The sequence below is a fragment of the Homalodisca vitripennis genome, chromosome 1, assembly GCF_021130785.1.
Source record: "Homalodisca vitripennis isolate AUS2020 chromosome 1, UT_GWSS_2.1, whole genome shotgun sequence".
NCBI classification, from domain to species: Eukaryota; Metazoa; Arthropoda; class Insecta; order Hemiptera; family Cicadellidae; genus Homalodisca; species Homalodisca vitripennis.
In genome coordinates, this window is record NC_060207.1 from 72,129,635 (window position 1) to 72,151,807 (window position 22,173).

Below are 22,173 nucleotides of genomic sequence, written 5' to 3' on the forward strand. Positions count from 1 at the left end.
CACGTAAACATACGATTCTGAGACAGTGTACTTTACCCAAACTGTGCTCGTAAACGAGTTAAAATTTACGACGGTGTAACCGTTATCGTCCACTTTAGAAATCTCTCGCTCACGTAAACACATGATTCTGAGACAATGTACTGTACCCAAACTGTGCTCGTAAACGAGTTAAAATTTACGACAGTGTAACCGTTATCGTCCACTTTAAAAATCTCTCGCTCACGTAAACATATGATTCTGAGACAATGTACTGTACCCAAACTGTGCTCGTAAACGAGTTAAAATTTACGACAGTGTAACCGTTATCGTCCACTTTAGAAATCTCTCGCTCACGTAAACATATGATTCTGAGACAATGTACTGTACCCAAACTGTGCTCGTAAACGAGTTAAAATTTACGACAGTGTAACCGTTATCGTCCACTTTAGAAATCTCTCGCTCACGTAAACATATGATTCTGAGACAATGTACTGTACCCAAACTGTGCTCGTAAACGAGTTAAAATTTACGACGGTGTAACCGTTATCGTCCACTTTAGAAATCTCTCGCTCACGTAAACATATGATTCTGAGACAGTGTACTGTACCCAAACTGTGCTCGTAAACGAGTTAAACTTTACGACGGTGTAACCGTTATCGTCCACTTTAGAAATCTCTCGCTCACATAAACATATGATTCTGAGACAGTGTACTGTACCCAAACTGTGCTCGTAAACGAGTTAAACTTTACGACGGTGTAACGCCTTCATTGGTCGAAAACTTAATGACAATCCGTTGCGCAACAGATGAAGGACTTCTGGCGCGGTCATGGCTGTACTGATGGCAATGCCGAGCTTAAACACTAACCAGAACGATTCCCCCACTCCTCTTAAACCAAACATCTACTCCACTCAACAGTATCTAGATAGGACCCGCATTCTGAGAAGAATAGCAAAATTACCGTTTATATTTCATTTACCCACGTACAACACAGTTGAACTCTTGGGTCCTGGACTATAATGAGGTATGGATTGGAGCTAGAATGTTTCTGTATTGGGTTCCAGCTGTAAAAGAATCTCACAGGACACTATCCATTGTTAGGATTGGAAATTAACTATTTAAACCTATGACTCCAAAACATTAATTATTGAATTTTAAGTCTAAAAATGTATGAAATGCTTAAACAATTTGATGAGTATTAAAAAAAAAAAATACTTTTGTTAAAAAAATATCTCTCTTTTGTTTGCGTAGGCGCCCTCCTACAGCTTACTGGTGGTGACGCTGCTAGTGAATAGATTGATAAGACATTCGACACACGAAAGCGGCTGGGAACTGTCATGTTTATCCGGCTAATAATGCTTCAACGATACCGGAAACATCTGTCAATCTTTGTGCTCCTCTCGTAGTGTCCGTAATAGTAGGATCGTTATTACAATCTCCCTGCCACCACCATCTAATCACAATATAAATATACTGTATGTTGGTAGTTGTTCATAAAACTCCGGGAGATTTTATGGAAAAATTTTAATTTTTAATTTGAGTTTTTACAATGCCTTCCATGTTATTTTTATTGAGGTCAATTGCGCATTTCAGTTAGTGATTTATGCTTTTATTTGTAAATATATATAAAACTAGTAGTAATTAAAAGGTTAATTTTAACTGCTGATAAAAATTACATGCAATATGAACATAATAAAAAATCATATTAAGGTTTAAGAAGAATTATTTCGGAAACTCGACATAAAAAGCTTAGAATTTGAGTATATTGACGTATTAATTCAATACATATTATGACCTAACTGATAGTCTACTGCATTACAGCAGTTCCAACTAAGCTATTCGACGTTTCGTACGTATCATAATTAATTATCTCAGCATGTTGTTACTGTGATATCTCGTTTCAGATTGTTTTACGATTGTATTATGGGTGCAATAATTAGCTTTTAATCATTCACAAATATCATTTATCGTCAGAGATGAGAGCCAGCTGGACTCGCGACCAACTTGATTTTAGTTCCATAACAATAATGTTAAACTTAAAACTTTTTTGTGCTCTTACTCTTGGTCATAGAATTCGCAAAATGTCTTATTTTAAATATATAATTAATACGTATTCAAATGCTTTTAGTTCTTACGATATTTTAATTGGTTATTTTGATATAATGTCTCCCCTTATTTCTTCATAGTTTAAATATCCACAAAGTACTACATTTACTAAAAAAATTAAAAAAAAGTTATATAAATATTCATCATATCGATAAAATTAAAGCCTCTGATAATTCTCGTACCAAAAACAAGGGTTAAAAGTATGCGAGTCTTAACTTCGTATTGGGCAAAACTCAAGGTCGTGGCAGTAGTACCGGCGTTTGATAAACTTGATATTAATGAGGTGAAGGTATTTGGAGTCAATCTTAACTAAGTCTGCAATGTTTCTTTATGTGCCTGTCAATGTTTATTCACGATGAAAGATGGCGGTGTATGCCAGGGCCGCAGAGATGATAACGTCTGTGCTCGAGATTTTAGTTAAGAAGAACCTGACTGAAGCCCGCCCGGGGCTCAACACCAGAGTTCAGTTATAACGGCAACAAAACTGGGCCAACTCGGTTGCAGACTGACCAATTTTATGGAAATGGCCTGGAGGACCGCCCCTAGGTACTAAATACAGCAACGTACTACAGGCGTTGTCTGCTCATAGTAGTTATGAATGAGTGACATTTTATAAAGTTAGGTCTGCATACTATTTTTTACAGATAATCTTATTACAGAACCACGGAATTTTACCCCTACAACATTATTTTCATTTATATAATGTTACCTTTTAGTTAAAACGAATTATATCCAATCAAAATTATTTTATGTCTTATGTATAGTAAACGTCGTTTTGTTTGCAAACAACGATCTGGATAATATCTTGCCTGTCACAGATTAACTGGGGTGCTACGTTGAACTATCTTCAAGCACAGAGACTATGTCTTTAACTACTTTTGAGGTTTCATAATCAAGAGTATACTTACTTAGATGTTCCTGGAAAGTATTAAATATGTATGAGAAGTTAATGATCATTAAAAATGTAATTTAACTATAGACAAATTATTACGAACTGTAATTATATTAATTTAACTACAAACGTTTTGTTGCGCCTGGTTTAAATTGGTGGTTTAAATACATCTTTCAGTCGCACCATTATGCTATTTGGCTGTATCATTTTAAAACCAGACAAGAAGAAACGCAAAGTAAACTCAACAAAAGAAAGAATAAAAATCTCATTAGAGATCCCGGGCACGAGCGAGTGTATGGAATCAATTGCGAGGAGAGCAGAGCTAATGAGATGGCTGATGGCGATAGGGACATGAAAACACGGGTCGAGGTCAAGTGGGGAGGTCTGTGGGTCAACGGCGGCACACATCCTCGGGACATGTAGTATGCAGGTGTTATTAAGGAGACAAAACCCTCTGCGGTCACTACAGACCCGTCGCGCTCTTGTCTTTCTTTCTTGCCACCTTTTCTTGGCCACTAGCTAAAAGATTCATTTTTGGCTTCATACATATTAAATACCTATTTCAGAAGTCTTTTCACCTACACCTGGATCGAGCTGAATAGAAAAGCGAGCATCTTTATTTCTGGAAAAACACTGTGGGGTTATGAATGATTTAATACGAATTTGTGCTTAATTTAAATGACATGTTGATGTATCACTTTGTTTTTAGTATGATATTTAAGTTATGTTTTCTACTATCAACGTACAACGTTTTATGTTATTGTTAGTGTTGAGATGAATAAGTAAACTTAACCTGTACACACAGCAGCCAATTAATCAAACTTACACCTTGCGGTAAATGAACGATGTTCAAGCTCAATGTTATATTTACTTAGTGACAATGACGTGTTGTGTTGCAGATTGCGGATACGGTACGTGATGCCGTCCGCCCACCTGACACTGCGCGAGGAGGACGTGGTGCGGCTGTGTTTGGAGTTCCTGCACAACCGGGACTTGCACATCTCTCAGCTGAGCGTAGAGCGGGAGACGGGAGTCATCAATGGGGCCTACTCGGACGATGTGTTGTTTCTGCGACAACTCGTGCTGGACGGACAGTGGGACGATGTGCTGGAGTTTATCCAGCCACTGGAAGCCATCCCCGCCTTCGACATGAAGAGGTTCCGCTTTATAGTGCTGCGGCACAAGTACGTGGAGCTTCTCTGTATCAAGACGGAGGCCAGCTGCAGTGGAAACAGTGTAGACAGTGCGGTGGAGGAGGTGGTCAAAGTCCTGAATGAGCTGGAGAGGGTTTCCCCCAGCAAGGAAGACTACTCGAATCTGTGTCTCCTCCTGACTCTCCCGCGGCTCACCGATCATCTCCACTACAAAGACTGGAACCCTAGCAATGCCCGTGTCAAGTGTTTCCGTGACGTGTTTCCTCTAGTCGAAAAGTTCCTTCCTGGCGACAAGAAATCGGACCGAGGATCCGCGCTGTCGGCCACGGCGAAGAACGACCGTCTAGTCCAATTGATTATCAAAGGCATCTTGTACGAATCTTGTGTATCATATTGCCAAGCGAAAGCGACCGGTTCAAAGGAGTCTCAATCTCACGAAATGAACTTTTCCAGATTGCTGGATGGCTCTGTAGGGTTCAGTGATTCGGATTTGAGTTTACTTTCCTGGCTTCAGAGCATACCTCATGACACCTTTTCTGTACCTTTTGAGCAACGTACCCTAAATGTGGACGTAGAACGATTAGAACGGCCCTCGCTTGAGACCTCTTGGACCGAGCACATGCTCGTGACACCCATCAAACCAAAGACGTTTCCACACTCTGCGATGCCCTTTACGAGGCCTAGGTCAGCTGCAGACATCATGTCACGGTCGCTACTCCCCGCTTTAGAAGGAAGTCCCTCAGTCAACCGAATGAACAAGGCGGCTTTAATGGCACTTTCAACTGGAGACATCCTGACTGACTCACCCATGTCCAGGTCTTCCTTTGCCAGTTTCCATCTCACCGGACACAAAAACAATAAGCTGATGAACACTTCGGTGGACCGCCTGTTCGACAATGATGGAGATGTATTCCTGAGCAGTAGTTATACGGAGTTCCAACTGCCCTCTATCTCAGAACAGCACAGCACCCCCATGCAAGCCAGCGGGACGATGCGGTCTCGTAGGGACCGCTCAGGATCTCCCGCTGACAAGCGTTTGGCTGGCGGAGCCCCTTCAAATGCTTCCACACCCGAGCATCGATCCTCCGCTTCTACCTCCACCACGGCTCGGTCCTCTCGAAGAGACTCTCTTAGTGACAAACCGATCTCCGCTTGCACAACTCTAATCGCGGGTGACAGTTTTGACGGCGATCTTCTCAAGGAGTACAAGAAGCACAAACAGAGGTTTCATGACAACACTATGAGCAAAGAGGACATGAAACAAGTCGATAACAGGCTGCAGGAAGAAAGGTGAGTTTAATTAATTAAACACAGTTTTAAAATATTTATTGCCAGTGTTCTTAGAATTAGTTTTCAAACCTCTTTTCAACTCTTTTGACATGCATCTTAAAATTTCAATCCAGCAGGAATGATCTGTTCTTATGACGAGTGCGTGTCCACATGTAATCAATACTACAGCGTCGTCTCGTCTGTCATTGACCTAATGTAATACTAGACCGTAGTGCAAACAAGCCTCGGCGAGTGGTCGTTCGCAGTTTGCCTCAGAGTAGGCGGTGTACCGCAGGGTCTGCCATTAGTACTTCTAGTCTTTCCAGTTTAATTATATATATTTAGAACCTCGACTTGTTTTACTATTCCATCAGTCAGTACTTGTTAATAAAACCAGCTATATGAATCTTTGATGGTTTTGGACTAATATTCATTTCTAAAACTGTCGATCGTTTTAAGCACATTTACTATTTAGTTCGTAATATGTTAGTTATTTTTTTTAATTTTCACCACTTGTGAAACGTTAGATAATAATATATGTAAGGAAATTCCTCAGATCCTGATTACATCGTGTTATGTGATTTATTAAAGTTTCCTGAAATGTTAGTGTATTTTATTAAGAGGTAGTAGACTCTTCATGCGAGTTCATGCTTGAGTTTTTATTCGTTTATATTTCGACGTACATTTATAGTAGATTATATGTAATGTTTCTATTATGTTTCATTCTTTTGCTATGATAATACGTTGATAGCTGTATTTTGCTATTATTTTTTTATGTAGCATATACTTCTGTAGAGTCGTCCGTTGGTTGCTTTAATAGGTAGGTCGTCATGATTCAATTTTGATTCAACTCTCAGTGCCTGGCTAGAACACAAAGGCTTCGCCGAGAATCCAGCCCCTAGACAACAGAATCCTCCAGTCTAGTTCTCTTGTAGGCTGACGCCAGCCGGGATGTCTCGGTTTGATGTCCGTTACATTCCTTCCTCCGGCCCCTGGATGTTGCCTAACCGATCGACGTTTTTCCCCTTCCGTTCTTCATTCCGACTTCCGCAGTTCCGCCTCATCATCTAATTACGCGTTTCCAATTACGATCCACCGTGTAATTGCGTGAGGTGTTCGCGAAGAACTTTGCGTTGTTAGCGGTAGGTCATAGGGTAAGTACCTGTCTGGATTGTCTAATGCCGCTGAAACGTAGGCTAATATTGTCACTGAAGCGTATCTGGCTCGTACTCAGCAATCACATTTGCATATGTACGTAACGAAAAGTTTTGTTACTTTTTCTGATTATATTATTCTGAACATTCTAACAAATAAAATTGTCAGATTAATAATAATGAGATTGAGTTAGGCATCATCCGACTCGATGTGCGCCATGTTGCTCTACGCGGTGGATTGGCTGCGGCCACTGATTATCAATAGAAGTATTCATAATCAAGGTTGCGGCTTTCCGTTTCGTTGGTTGGACTGTCAAAGAAACATAATTCGACCATGATTATAGACTCCGTAACCCTTATTTTATGGTCTGTAAAAATGCTACGAACCATGGTACGATCATTTTACTTCATTTAAAATACTCTTTTTCATTAAATGTTTTTTACACCATCAAATAGTAAAGAATGTATTAGTGTAATAGGGGGCTACTATTCTGAGATATTAAAAACTGTCGATACGCTGAATTGCTCTTACACACAATGAAATAGACATAACAGGTTTCAGATCTGAGCAGAACCGAGGTTGCTAGATAGTTGATCTGGTATTGTCGGCAAGATATGACCGAAGCTGTAATGTGAAGTAAACAATGTGACGGAGAGGAGTTCTGATGAGATATGAACACTGGTTCATATGTCTGAGACTGATGAAATATAAAGATATTGATTCTTCAAAGAGAGATAAATGAGTTTGGAGAGAGGTGTCAAGTGAATAAATACGTTAAGCTGTTTGCACGCTGCGTAGGTAGGCAAATATCGCGATTTGGCATTCCTTTGATATGTTTCTCACAAGCATTCTTATATGTAGAGATTTTTTGAAACAATCCTGAGTTGTTCTTTGTATAATTTACTATTAATGAGATAAAATACATTCTAGAAGACACAAATAAATTGGCAATAATGAGGACTTAACGCTATTGTATAATTCTCAGTTTTACTACTTGTGTAACTTTTGCAACTAAAAATACGCTGGACAAACGTCTGATCCGTCTTAGTGTCGGAGCGATACGATATATTCTATATGTTTGATAAACATGAAGAAGGACCAATAGCCAATCATGTCAACCCGACTTCATCTTCATGAAAGATGAAGAGGTCATAATGTCTGCATGGATTGGTTTTTTAGTTTAAGGGCCATTTAAACGTGTTTTTAATGGTGAATGGTGATGCAACCGTTGTTTTGCATAGGCGGAACAAAAAAAAATTAAAAATGCTATGAACTGCAAAAAATTAATAAAGTTTTGAAAACTAAGGACTAAACGTGTTTATAAATATTGCACAGGTCCACCATTGAGACTATATTAATATATAAGATTTTTTCAAATTCTCGTCAAGTGTCTTTAATGACATGTCAGCGAAATATATAAACATTTGAGATAGTGTACTCACATTTTGATGAATATACATACCCCAGAATTATTTCTGCTTAAGTTTCGACTAAAACCTTACTTCCGTGAACCATGATTCAGTAGTGCTTTGCCACCTATACTGGTTATACGGAACAGTTGTCCTGCCAGGTATGAAGTATTATAATACTACTAACGTGATACTGCTTTATATATTTAGTTTTCTCTAATTATTATTGTGAAGTAAGGTACATAAATGTACCACTAAAGTAGGTATTGATGTGATAATTTAATGCGAGTAATTAGCAGAAATAATAAGGCGGAGTGGTGTGGTACAGCGTGCCGTATACGCGCTGTTGATTCTCCCACTTAATTACTGAACGTGCACGATGTGTACAGTTATCAGGGTGCGAAGACGTGTTCAGGGTCTCGGTCCACTTGGGCACTGGCCGCGGGTGAGCATGCGCTCTAGAGATCATTCAAATACTTAGTTTATAGAGACGACATATCTTAAAAAGCAAAGATTTTTCGGCACCGGCTGTCCGGGTGCGTGGTAAATGCAATAGATCGCGCTAGTGTAGATCATGGAACGGTTCATTAGTAAAATCTACTCACTAGAAGCTAGAGATCTATAGTGACATTGTTTATCGAATTGCAGCGTTACTAGACTTCTTGAGGTAATGATAGTGAGGGATGTTTCTTGTTATTAATGAAAATTACTGGGTGATTGACAGTCTGTAACAGTATTAACATTTACCTTATAGAGATCACGTTGTTTATCATTCCTGACCGATCAATTTGAAACGTAGTAAATAATAAGTAAGTGTTGATGTTACGTTAATTCAAAACGGTTGAAAGAGAAATATAATTTTACAACGCGATGCCAAGACAATGAATCGAAATTGGATTCATATTGAAGTCGTGGAGAGTTTATTCTCTTCTCGTTTTGGTGGCAAATATACATAAGGAGTCCTCCACTTGTTATTTGATTCCCCTATATTTGCCCCGTAAACTTGTAGTCTTGCACTAGTTTTTAGTCTTTTAGATCTTTAATTTTAGGTTTATATTTTGTTACGTATTATTTTTAGAGGTTAAACATTACATTACTTTTTATCGTATTATTATGATAGTTTCAATAGTATATACAAAAGAAAAAAAACTAATTGTGTAATTTTTAAGAATAATGCCAACAAGATATTAATGAATGGAAATGTTCTGTCCAAAACACATTTCATAGAATATTGCCGTAGATATAAGCATAGGTACTCCTTAGCTTAACCATTTGAGTTATAGTTTCTTACTTTTGTTAACATAGGAATGGTGAAAATGTGCATATTATTAAACTGTCACCCAACACCGTACCTCAAAAATAAGCACTAATAAAAAACTACATATTAATTTTAAATTACTGTATCATTCAATTGAATTCTTTAACTTTGAATTTTGTTGTTTGCATTTTGTGATCCTTTCTGTGTCTACTGTGAGAATATTGAAAATATCATTTATTATTCCATTTATCGTGTTCAGAGAACCGTTTGCCGAGTTGATTGGAAGATGGAAGTCAATTTTAAAATAGGCTGGGTCATAGGTAGGTTAATTAGTACCGCTCTGCAAGCTCTGTGATGATGCTACATAAAGGGCCATTTTTCAGAAATTATTTTTATACATTCATGCATTAAACATTAAATTTTAATCAGTTAACTTTTCATTTTAAAAACTAGATGAATATAACATTTATTTGACATAGTGATATCGTGATATAAAATTTCCAAGATTATTTTTATTGGTTGGTTCATTCAAAACATGTAGAGGGAAGTATATGTAAGTATACGAAGTACTTACGACGTGAAGAATTTATTGTTTGCGTTATTTGGTGTTTTTCTCTAGAAATTTCTTCAGACATGATTATTTACCCGGTGAAACCTAAGTAAAATATAGCCAAAATCGCTTTTAACATGCGTTTGCATCATCAGTTGATTGCACCAAGACAACCGAAACCCATGCGTGTCACTGATTTTAATACTTAGGGCCAGCCAACAGTATGATGCGTATTGTCCCGCCAACGGTACTTCCTAGTTCTGGGTGTTCTATCTTGTCTGTGGTTTGGTCGCAAGACTGATTTGGAGAAATATAACAGACTGGAGAAGACCGCAGCACAATTCTTGTTTCGGTCCATCGCGCTGCACGGTCTAGAGAACGCAATGAAGTGAAGAATGAATCATTCGAAACAAAGTCTGGTCACTAATCTGTGAACAAAACGGAATCCATTCATATTTACATAAAATAACCCATTCAGTTATATATGGGCTGTTTTAAATTGTGTCTCTCCTTATTTTTTGGCACTCTTCTCTGGTGTCCAAACACCGTCCATCAATATCATAATCTAGTTAATTTGTTTAGCATAGTTCATAATTTCTGTCTGTAATTGTAGATCCGCCATTTTGGTGTAAGCCAATACTTTAACAGTTATTATGGAAAAGTGAGACTTAATTTTTTAGCTTTGTAAGTTTTAATTCTGAATAATTTTGTGCATACCGTATTCAGCACAAAATCCATCCTTGTCCTTTTTGTCCTCGAGAAATAAAAACTAACGGTTAAAATTAATCGTCACTGAATATTACTATTTTTGATGTAAATTTTTAGATACAAGAGTTAGAATTGCAAATCATTATACATTTTTTAATTTACAAACATTTCTTTTTATTCAATAGATTTTAAAATATTTTATAAAAGGGCGAATCTCATTTTGGGCTAAATTAAAGTATAAAATGGCTTATTTAATCTGTAATCAGCTGCCATTTTAAACAGATTTCAAAATGTGTCTTATATAAATAAAAATTGATGTATTATTAAGAACCTTAAAAATGTTGAGAAAGTTGGTATAATGTTTGCTAAATATATTTAGCAGACAATTGAAATTCTATACAACTGTCTGGCATACGTTTTTTAATTTATTCGTTGTTAACTTTCAAAGCTTTATTGGCTTTAAATCTAAAAACTGGAAACTTGTTGTTTTAAAAATTGTAATACAGTGGTGTGGTATTACTCAAGAGACACTATTAGTGTCAAACTTTTAGAGGTATCACTTTACATTATAGGTTGTGTACAATCATCAAATTTTACTCTATGTTGTGAGATAATATTTTCATAATTTTCTTTGGTTTCTTTTTACGGTCCCAAGTGGGTGAATTCAAGGGTCTCGGTCTGCCCAACACCATCAGTAGCCCAATTATAAACCCAATTAGCGTAGCCAATTAGGGACGGCTCGTGGGAGGTGATGTGTTACACACTCGAAATGACGCGGTGAAACAAGAAACAATATTCAGATTCTGTGGTTGGAACTGGAGGCTTATGGCTTAATATGGTTGGAACAGATGAATTAGAGATGGCGAGCTGCAACATATTGGTCATAACTATAACTAATCAACGAAATAACAAAACAGTGACAAATATAGCCTTTTATCATAGTCTGCCAGTATTTTTATTATTTCTGCGGTTTCTCTTATTATCCTTGACTAGTAGTATTACAATTATCTTTCTCTGATCTCTTGGCTTTATTTGTTATGTTGATCGCAAAATAAATTATTTATGGTATTGAATTTGGAAGTTCTGGGTTTGATAATAATATTAAATGTTTGTATTCAAATATATATTGGTGTTTTAACACTTTATCAATAATTATACAAAACCACTTCATTAAGTCTAAAACACGATTTAGTGAAGTAGATTATTGCAGATTATTGGGATTTTGTAGTCAAAATTACTCATCAGATTGGAGGTAGGGTTCGACATCAACTAAGTCAGAGTAAGCTTCCCAACCTAAGTCTAGTGTATACTCTACACTGCAGAGTTGCCGTATAAACAAGCAGTAGTGACTCATAACAGCACGCTGTTGTGAATGCTCGTTTTGGCACGATGTTTTCTGCAGTGTCTTATTCGTGTCAAATAGATGTTAGGGTATTTTAAAGTGCATTATTAAAACGTAACGTGAAAAAAGTTGAAGTATTAGAGCCCGATATGAATTTTGCGAAACATGTAAAATATACATTGAGAACAACGATATTGGCATTAACATGTTCGCGAATGTGCCTACGATGAAACAATTTTTTTTTAATGTCAGTGAGGTTATTAATAAGGATTAGCGTGTATGTTGTATCCAAAAGACGTTTGCAAGAGGAAGTAATGTCATGAAAGTTTGGAGGAGGAGTAGCTCAGGCTAAATTGGAGCAATAAGAGATGCCGAACAAACTATTGTTTTACGAATTGCATTCGTTACTTCTATTCGTGCTGTTGCCATTACAATTTATGAATTAAGATAAGAATAAATTCAATTATATGATTTATTACAATCACGCTTGAAAGGGATAATCTTTATATGAATAGCCCAACCTCTAACGTAATATTTATTGGATATACAAAAGTTGTCTAATCGGATTGTAATATCTTAAAAATTGGTCAATTTTAGTAGCTTCTTGTTATGTGGACATGTTAATATACTAACATATAAATACAACATATAACCTCTACAACGGCCAGAGTATGGTAGATTAATTTAACAACTCAATTTTAACCTTAGTTTAAATTAAGTGAAATTTATAAGTAAAGCTAAACGTTAGTTAAAGTACGTACGTTTCGTTTGGAGGAAACCCTTGTTGGTTAGACTTCGTTTGATGGTTTAGTGATGTCTGATGTCTGCTGTGAACTCGTGTTCCTGGAGCCAAAAGCCAATTTGTATTGTAAATACACACAACCTAGTTTTAATGATGGTTTAGTGATGTTTAGGAAAGCGACCCTGAGTGTCTGATGTCTGCTGTGAACTCGTGTTCCTGGAGCCAAAAGCCAATTTGTATTGTAAATACACACAACCTAGTTTTAATGATGGTTTAGTGATGTTTAGGAAAGCGACCCTGAGTGTCTGATGTCTGCTGTGAACTCGTGTTCCTGGAGCCAAAAGCCAATTTGTATTGTAAATACACATAACCTAGTTTTAATGGAAATCGATAGAGGCATATCCCTTTAGAAAAAATCGATCGAAAATGAGAGGGTGTAGAAAGACTTGAAAATACATTGGTACATGTTGTCATATTTATTACCTTGTAAAGACCTATAACAGCTGTAATAGTTACATCATCAGCAGTTGAATGAATGAGTGAAAAAGTAATCGTAAAACAAAACCAGTAATGCAGTAATTTTTACAGGGTTTTCAATACTTATTTTACATGTCTTGTTAAAATGCAGTCATATAACAAATTCTTACAGCACTGTGAGAGCCTGGTATAACCGTCGGCCTACCGTTACAATAAGAGGTAGAAACCATATTCGCGTTTTTGGCATCAGTAATCAAACATAACAATAACTTAGTAGAAATGACCACGACAAATCGAAAATAGTACTATATACTCGTACTAAACAAATACATAAACAATTGGCATAAACTGTTAACAAAAAAGTAACACCCTATATATAAAAAATACAATGTAATGTTTATTTCTTCCAATGGCGTATTATTAAATTATTCTCCTTAATTATATACTATAAGTTACCTTATACTGTGTCATAAGTTTATACGCATACGTAGGGGCGCATACACATCAAAAGTAGTTTATACTATTTTAGTATTAAAAAATTTAAACACACACGTGTTTGATACTTTTGTTAGTTATTCAGAAAAGTCTCTAACATTTTTGTACTTAGTCGTTTAGTCAGCTATTAATGAAAACCTAAAATTACTTTGGACAAGCATTAATTATACATCTAAAAAAGCATATCATACTCTACGACAAATATGTCATGTAAGAGTTCATACCCCATTAACATTGGCAGTGTAGGGGGGGGCAGTGTATTAAACGACTCAAAGTCGTTTTGACAAAACTAACCCTTTTCTCTCAAGAAATGTGCTGGTCACCAAAATATGTTAATCAACACAACGCCTTTAACGCTCTTAATTTTTAAACGTAACATCGTGGAAGATGTTTTATTTCAATTTCTGTTATTTTAATATTGTATACAAATATCTCAAACATTATTTTTAACATGTACGGTTTACAAGAAAGTTGGTGTGTTGACCATGCTTTTTAAATCGAGCCATACTTCTATTATACCGAAATCAAGGGCGTTGTAGTGTTTAAAATTTAACATTGCTCCTATGGATTCGAGGAACTCACCGGCTTTTAATTGGTCCAAAGTTGTCAGATATAAATTAAAAGGCAAATATTCAGTAAAAACAACAGCACAAAGGTACTACTGCAATAAAATAGTTTATTTTTAAACACGACATTTTATTTAAGCTTTAAAGGCTAAAAGTATAATTGGCCGTAATCTGTATTCGTATAAATCGTTATGACACATTGAGAGTGTAATGGTGTACCTATTTGTTTGAGGTGGTTACTTGCCGACATGTTGACTTCGCAGCCAAGCCAAACAGTCCTCAGTCTATCGCCTGTGACGTCACGTGAAGTCGACAAAGGAAATGCTCGCATCTCCCTGTCGTCGTTAAACCAAGTAGTTCAGACATCAAAAGGGCTAATTCTGACGTCTTTGTGTGTATAGACCGCCGTCAACTGTATTGGTTAGACGCCTTCTCATGCTACGGCAAGTTTTAACAACTTATTGATTGATTTTGGGTATTTTCATCTCCATTCCTTCAAAAATGTTAATTTGTTACAGGTCCATAGCACAAGTTGTTTCAAATCGAATGTCTTAGAGCAGATAATCCTATAATACTATTTATTGTTTATTCTCAAATTTATCTCCTGAGACGTTTAAAAATTTGTTTTATAACAGGGTATAACAATAACACTCCTGAACAACATAATCTGTAGGTCAGTGGTTCGATTTTTGAATATTATATGTCATGTTTATACATCATAATGTTATAAAAGGTATTTGTAAGCAAAATACTTGTGAAAACGAAGATGAATTAAACTACTTGTTTTAATATCAAAATGGGAGAAAATTATGAAAAGTAAGACTTAGTATTACAACATATTGATTGCAGGTATGAAGGTAATTCTTTTCTCGTTTACTAAATTAATACATTCTGCGAAGAAATCAGCAAAAACGTTTATAAAAAACGCAAGACCTAGAAATAGGTTGGTGTGTTTGTATTATAAATGCTAAATCAGCGCCTGCGGGCGTTGTGCAGCAACACGGTAACACGAGTGTCACGAGGTTGCCTTTTCTATAATTATTACCGGCGCTCTTTTACTGTTTTGTCTAAGATGATTCAAATATATATTTATTATCTAATACGCTTATTAGATAATAAATAACAATGTATTTATTTTTTACAAATAGGTTTTCTGATATTACTGAATGTCTTGTAAGTGACCGTGATATTTGCCAATTGTAAATAATTGATAAAACCTTTATCTCAAGTCAGTCTTTATTATTTCGTCTGTCTTTTCAAAATTATCATAAATAAATAATTTTATGCAAATGTTGCATTAATCATTTTTGTTCAAGAATTTTTTCTATTTCCAATGCTATAAATATTGAAATCATAACCCAGTAAACCTAGATGGTATTCTGGCAGGTATAAACAACCTTTATCTCCGTATAGTATCTTATTGATTCATGAAAAATTTAGTATCCTATTTTTTATTAACTTCTTGACGATCATTCGTATACATTTAAGTCAAGTAGTTTGTCTTTTAACATTTTGTAACGTTTATCCTTAGTAATATTTAAATTGGCCAAAACTTTTTCTATAAGTTCAATAAAATGTTCAATACTATAATATTCTTTACTCATTTTTTATATTAAGCGTACATGGCCGTATAAGTGTGTTTATTAAGTAAGACAGATGATACAATACAGTTTAAATTCCTATTATACAGTTAACACTGTAGCAATGCGACGTGTCAGGTCAGGTTATCAGCGTATTTATTTATTCATGACAACGGTAATTATGTAGTTAACGCAAAGAAAATTACACAGTTCAAGTTTATAAGATATACGACTTTGTAATAAGAACAGGAAATTAAAGAAAACTAAACTAAAATAATATTGACAGAAAAATCAGATATTAGAAACTTGTTAAAAATTATTATCATTCTTTATTGTTACAATGTTCAAACAGATTTTAGGTAAGTGCGTGCCCGAACAACAGTCTTGTCATTTTTTTTAACAAAATTACTTAATTTATGTTAACTATCGTTACTAAAAATACATATAATAAATGCACATTTTTTATATACTTACGCATAATAATATTCATACACATGATGATTTACGAAGATATGCAGAAACAGTGGGAGCACATTCTAAATGTAAAAATGATGAAAAGAATGTTATATAAACATGGTTCTGGAAGTGCTTCGTTAGCGAGCTTTTAAGATTTTTCCCGGATTTCCGTGGACCATTTAAAACTGGGTCTTCCTGAAATTCTAGTAAGATAGATTAATGGGCGAATTCAATCGTTTCTTATATTTTTTGACTTGATAAATTGAATAAAACAGATCCCAAAACTGTAAGTTAAGTAGTGTTTGCGAAAGCCAGTGTCAAATGTAAAAGATTGAGAGAAAACACTTTCTTCCATTTTTGGGCAACACTAACTTTTCACCAAAACACAGATCAAAATTTTTAGTAAAACTTGTAGAAAAAGTTTATCCCGAACAAAACTGTGTAAATAAAGTACACAGAAAACTAATAGATGTTTGATTAAATGAATCGCTGATTCGTCACGTCCCGTTCAAATTGTGAAATGCTTTTCAATTGTAGCTGGCTATCAATCACCGTCCAGTTAAACGTGGTCACGAGAGCATGCTCCCTAATATGTGAAGTTGCCGTGTTACTATGTGTGTCTATGTGATTTCATATAAAGCATCAGATCAGAATTTTGGACGTTATGCCGTGACGCTCGTTGGCCACCGTGTAGCCAAGCTTTGTTTTGTTTGATAAGATTCTCGCACAATCCCGTGTCCATTAGGTCGGGCAAAATTACGTTTATTATGATTCATTTAGGATTTTTTTATTTTTCAACTTAACGCATATTCATATTATTATTTGACAACAGTTGATGAGCAATACAAATAAATGGCGTATAAAAATTAATGTAATTCATTACTAATATTCCGCAACTTATGTTGGTATGTCTTCAGAACTTCACGTTTTGTATCGCTGCAAATCACACATAAAAACCGTGTTAGTTAAATTTTTTCTTAGTACCGTACACTATTACCTTTTCCACAACCTAATATTACCCCCTGAATATTAAAAAAATGTACATTCCCTTGGTTATGAAAAAATCACAACGTTCCTATTTATTGTTTGTCCTGAGTTGTAGAAATATATATAACAATGATCCATTTGAGCGGACAATATAGCACCTACTTCAAGTTGACATGAATGTATAACAAGGTTGAGAAGTCACCAACAATGTTACTAATTGGTATCGACTGCTTCTTAGAAAAATTTTATAATAGCCAACCAACTGGAGAGTCATGTATAGCACAATAGGTTAACCAATGTCAGTCAAGACAACACTTAGATTTTTGGCAATTCCTATGAGAGATCCCGGTATTTTGCTGTACGCAAACCTTTGAAGTACAGTAACCAGTCAATATCAAACTCATTATCTTCCGTAGTTATCTGATTATTATGTTTCTTGTATATCAGGGCAGAATTATTGTTATGCATGTGTTGACCGTCGACGCGATGTCCAGATATCGCGACATAATTGAGGTTATATAAACTCTTGTTATCTTTTATAATCTCCTGGATCCAGGCATGATCTTTTAGGCATTGACAATGCCCTATTAAAGAATCCAAAGATCCTTTATGTGGCAACTGGGCTTACAGTGAGGTGGAATGCTACATCTACCCATGTTTGCGATCAAACTAGGCTTAATTGACTAAGCTCTTAGGCATGCTTTGAGTGAATGCTTATGTCGTGTTATCGCTTATCTATTGAGAATAACATAGATAAGTTGGCAAGATTGATGGACCTGGCCTTACTTAACTGCTGCTACAAGGGAAGAGCATATTAAACCTCAACACTAATTCTGAGCCGTAGCCAATACCAATTACTAGCTGTCTCGATGATTGCCAAATTTCCGTTGTTTGCTGCGCAGGACCCCTACTACTGAATGTAATTAACATACAGTAATCACCTATTCTGTATACCGTATCGGACTTTCGGCGAACACCTGCTAATAGGCCGTGAACGTTTTGGTCGAAACACACATTTTCGTAAATAACCGTGCTGTAAGGAACGTTATGTTGATGAATGAACGTCGACCAACTGCGGAAGAGGATACTGATGTCCCATGAGGAGGACTTCCTCTTGTAGTGTCCCAGTTTACACTGACCGGTACACGGTACAGTTCAGTACTCTGTCACTACACTACTGCACAGTCATCTCCCCTCCGACCCTCCTCCCACCCGTGAATGCCGTACTTTGCAAGGCAAATCGCTCATAAATACTGATTATGCTTGACTCCGCACTTAGCCACGGTTCGCCGATAGCGTCTGCTGTGTTCTCTAACCGCGAAGGTCACCCCAAGAAAAACGCCTATCTCTCTTCGTTGCTTACTTTAGTCTCCACTGACCATTTTTTAGACCATGATTACAAAATTATTTATAGTGTCACGCGTTTTGCGATAACATTTCTTTGGTTCATGTGCTGTTAAAAACGCAATCATTATTAATACTGTTAGTAATTTCACTTGCTTTTTGAAAGTAATGTGATGTTGAACCATGGCTTTGTTATTTGTAAGAACACGCATATTTTTCATACATACATGTATTGGTCCATAATGAAGAATTCTGTACCTACATGTATGTCTGCATATAAATATGTATGTAGACATATACAAATACAATACAAATTTTGGTTTCGAAACATTACAGTATTTTATTAATGTTTGTGACCGTGCAGATAGTATATGTGGTTTTAGTGTTATTTTTATTTTCAATGGATTAAAATTCATAATATTATATCTGTCATCCTCTGTTACCTTAATAATTCTTGAATGTCATAGTAACAATTTTACATCAATACTGCAGTAATTCATCGTTTCCAAAAGAGACCTACCAAAGAGACCATTAGAAACTTTTAGAAGGTAGCATATGTTTATGATACCTTTGTATTGGTGCCAATCAGATAAGAATAATGTTTAAAAAAATAAATGCGTACGTTTCCTCAAAAGTTCTAAATCCTTGGTTGTGGGAGTTCGTTATACTTCGTTAATTTTGTTATATATTATGTACAACATAAAGACATGTTACCTCCTACGTCTTCTTTAAACATATTTTTTTATTCACAACTTAGATTTACTATAAAATGAAAAAAATGGTAGAAAAAATGTTGAGTTCAATTGAGGAGTTGTGTAAGGCAACTTGTCAAAAACCTCTCCTTTCAACCCTAGCATTACTTAGCTTGATGGCTTGTCCACAGTACAAGTATACTGTAGCCTTCTGTCAGTATTTGGTACTTACTGGGGGCTGGTATGATATTTCTTCGATCATAAACAATCCAGTATGATGTGAATGCATATTTTCTGTGAACCGACGCAAACAAAAGTAACAAACGCCCGTGCTGCCTCAGCTTGTCTCCCGTGTCACCTCGCCTCCGGCTCCGGCTCTGGTGACATGCTTTGTCTAAGCCTCCATCTAGTAAATTAGTTCTCAGCGGTAATCTCATCAAGTGGAATGTTGCATTCACTGTGTAACATTCACATACTTATTTACGACGCAAACAAAAGTAACAAACGGCCGTGCTGCCTCAGCTTGTCTCCCGTGTCACCTCGCCTCCGGCTCCGGCTCTGGTGACATGCTTTGTCTCAGCCTCCATCTAGTAAATTAATTCTCAGCGGTAATCTCATCAAGTGGAATGTTGCATTCACTGTGTAACATTCACATTCTTTTTTACGACGCAAACAAAAGTAACAAACGGCCGTGCTGCCTCAGCTTGTCTCCCGTGTCACCTCGCCTCCGGCTCCGGCTCTGGTGACATGCTTTGTCTCAGCCTCCATCTAGTAAATTAATTCTCAGCGGTAATCTCATCAATTGGAATGTTGCATTCACTGTGTAACATTCACATTCTTATTTACGACGCAAACAAAAGTAACAAACGGCCGCGCTGCCTCAGCTCGTCTCCCGTGTCACCTCGCCTCCGGCTCCGGCTCTGGTGACATGCTTTGTCTAAGCCTCCATCTAGTAAATTAGTTCTCAGCGGTAATCTCATCAAGTGGAATGTTGCATTCACTGTGTAACATTCACATTCTTATTTACGAAGATTCTTAAATTAAGTTCAGTTGTTCCTATTTTGAAAAAATCCAATTTATATAAATTAGATAATCTAAGACCCATTAGCCTACTTTCAGTTTTTTCCAAATTATTTGAAAAGATAATGATAGTAAGATTAAATGAATTTCTGAAAAAAAATCAACTTTTTTAGCAGTAAACAATTTGGTTTTACTAAAGGAAGATCTACTGAAGATGCATTGATTACAGTTACAGATTACATTTTTACCGGATTAAACTCAAAACTCAAAACAACAGGACTTTTTATAGATTTTAAAAAAGCGTTTGACATGGTAAATCATGAGATTCTTCTCAGCAAATTAGAGTCAGCTGGGATCAGAGGAGTGGCTCTAAACTGGTTTAAAAGCTTTATCATAGGAAGGAAACAACAAGTAAAAATAAATACCACCTTTAGCAACCAACTAATTGTCCAAAATGGAGTACCTCAAGGATCAGTGATATCAGCCACCCTATTTCTAATTTTTATTAATGATTTATTAAACCTTAACTTCCATGGACACATTAACGCTTTTGCAGATGATATAGCTCTTTTTATGCAGAAAAAAACCTTATTGTATTGAGCGATTTAATAAATTTGGATCTTTTACTACTCAGGAAATGGTGTCTCTAATAGAATGCAAGTTAATGTGAATAAGACTAAATTTGTTACTTTTGATTTTTTCGGTTTTGAAATACCCTACCCGTTGATATTTCATTCCTCAAGCTGCAATTTCCAACTATGTACATGTCAATCATTAGAGCAAGTAAAAACTATTAAATACTTGGGAATTCTATTTGATGAAAAACTTACGTTTGAACCACACATTCTAAATTTACACTCCAAATTACGATCACAGTTAAGAAAATTTTACTTTTTGAGAAATTTTTGTAACGAACAATTATTAAGAACACTATATTTTGCCCTTATTAATTCAAGATTACAATACGCCTTGCCATGTTGGGGTGGAACATACAAAACTTTAATTGGCAAGTTAAGAATGACTCAAAATTATTTCTTACGTTTAATCTTAAAAAAATCTAAAATAACACATTCCTTTCCGTTATACTAACATTTAAAAATTCTACCCATTCAGCACCTATTCATTTTTAAAGTCTTGAGATTGTTTTTTTATTAGAAGCGGAAATAGAGAAAATATTATGCCTAACCACCCACATAGTACAAGAAGTTGTGTAAATAATTGTTTCAAACTGCCTAAAGTTAATAAAGCTATTTTCCGACATTCCTTTCAATATTTGGGACCCAAATATTTTAATAAACTACCATTACAAGTCAAGAGTACGAAAAACCTCAATCTTTTTTGTAAGCAAACAATCACTTGGCTTTCTTCTCAGCAGGATGTAGAATACTTTAACAATGTATTAGTTTAAATATAGTGTTCATTTTCACAATATAAAGTATAATATGTATGTGCGAGTATATGTATGTATGTATGCGTAAGTATATATGTGGATGTATATGTATGCATGTGTGTGTGTGCCTATTTATGCATAATTTTGTCATTTTAGTTACTTTATCTCTTTCTATTATTTCAAAAAATCATTTATACTATTTATTTTCACTATTATATATATATATTTTTTTTTTGAAACCCTCAGATGTTGCGGTTGGCGAAATACTAAGTAAAGTTATTATAATGCTTGACTCTGATTCACATGTTAAAACTATATTCTTTATTTTTACAACTGGCCCCACTACTGGTCAAAGTGGCCAGTATATTTCTCGCCTTTTTCATGCATGTATTTATGTAATAATTTATGGGAAATAAAATTCATTTATTCATTTATTCTTGTTTTCAAAGAATTGTATATCCTCCTTGGTTCTGCCGATCACTGCTTTGACCTGGATTTCAAATTAATAGTTTAAGGTGCATAAACCAGTTATATGAATGATTGGAAATGCCTGTAATGGGCGTTATATTTATTATTTTGAAACTCTAGGACGGTGTTTGCAAG

General features: G+C 35.6%; 1 protein-coding gene across 1 annotated transcript in view; it reads left to right on the plus strand.

Annotated features, from left to right (window-relative positions):
- The first annotated feature begins 3,879 nt into the window (after positions 1-3,879).
- The window catches only part of LOC124364440 (WD repeat-containing protein 47), a 327,293-nt gene continuing 308,999 nt past the window's right edge, over positions 3,880-22,173 (plus strand). Inside the window, exon 1 of the mRNA XM_046819939.1 lies at positions 3,880-5,420. Coding sequence (XP_046675895.1) covers positions 3,895-5,420 — 1,526 coding nt within the window. The 5' untranslated portion in view covers positions 3,880-3,894. The remainder of the gene's footprint in view (positions 5,421-22,173) is intronic.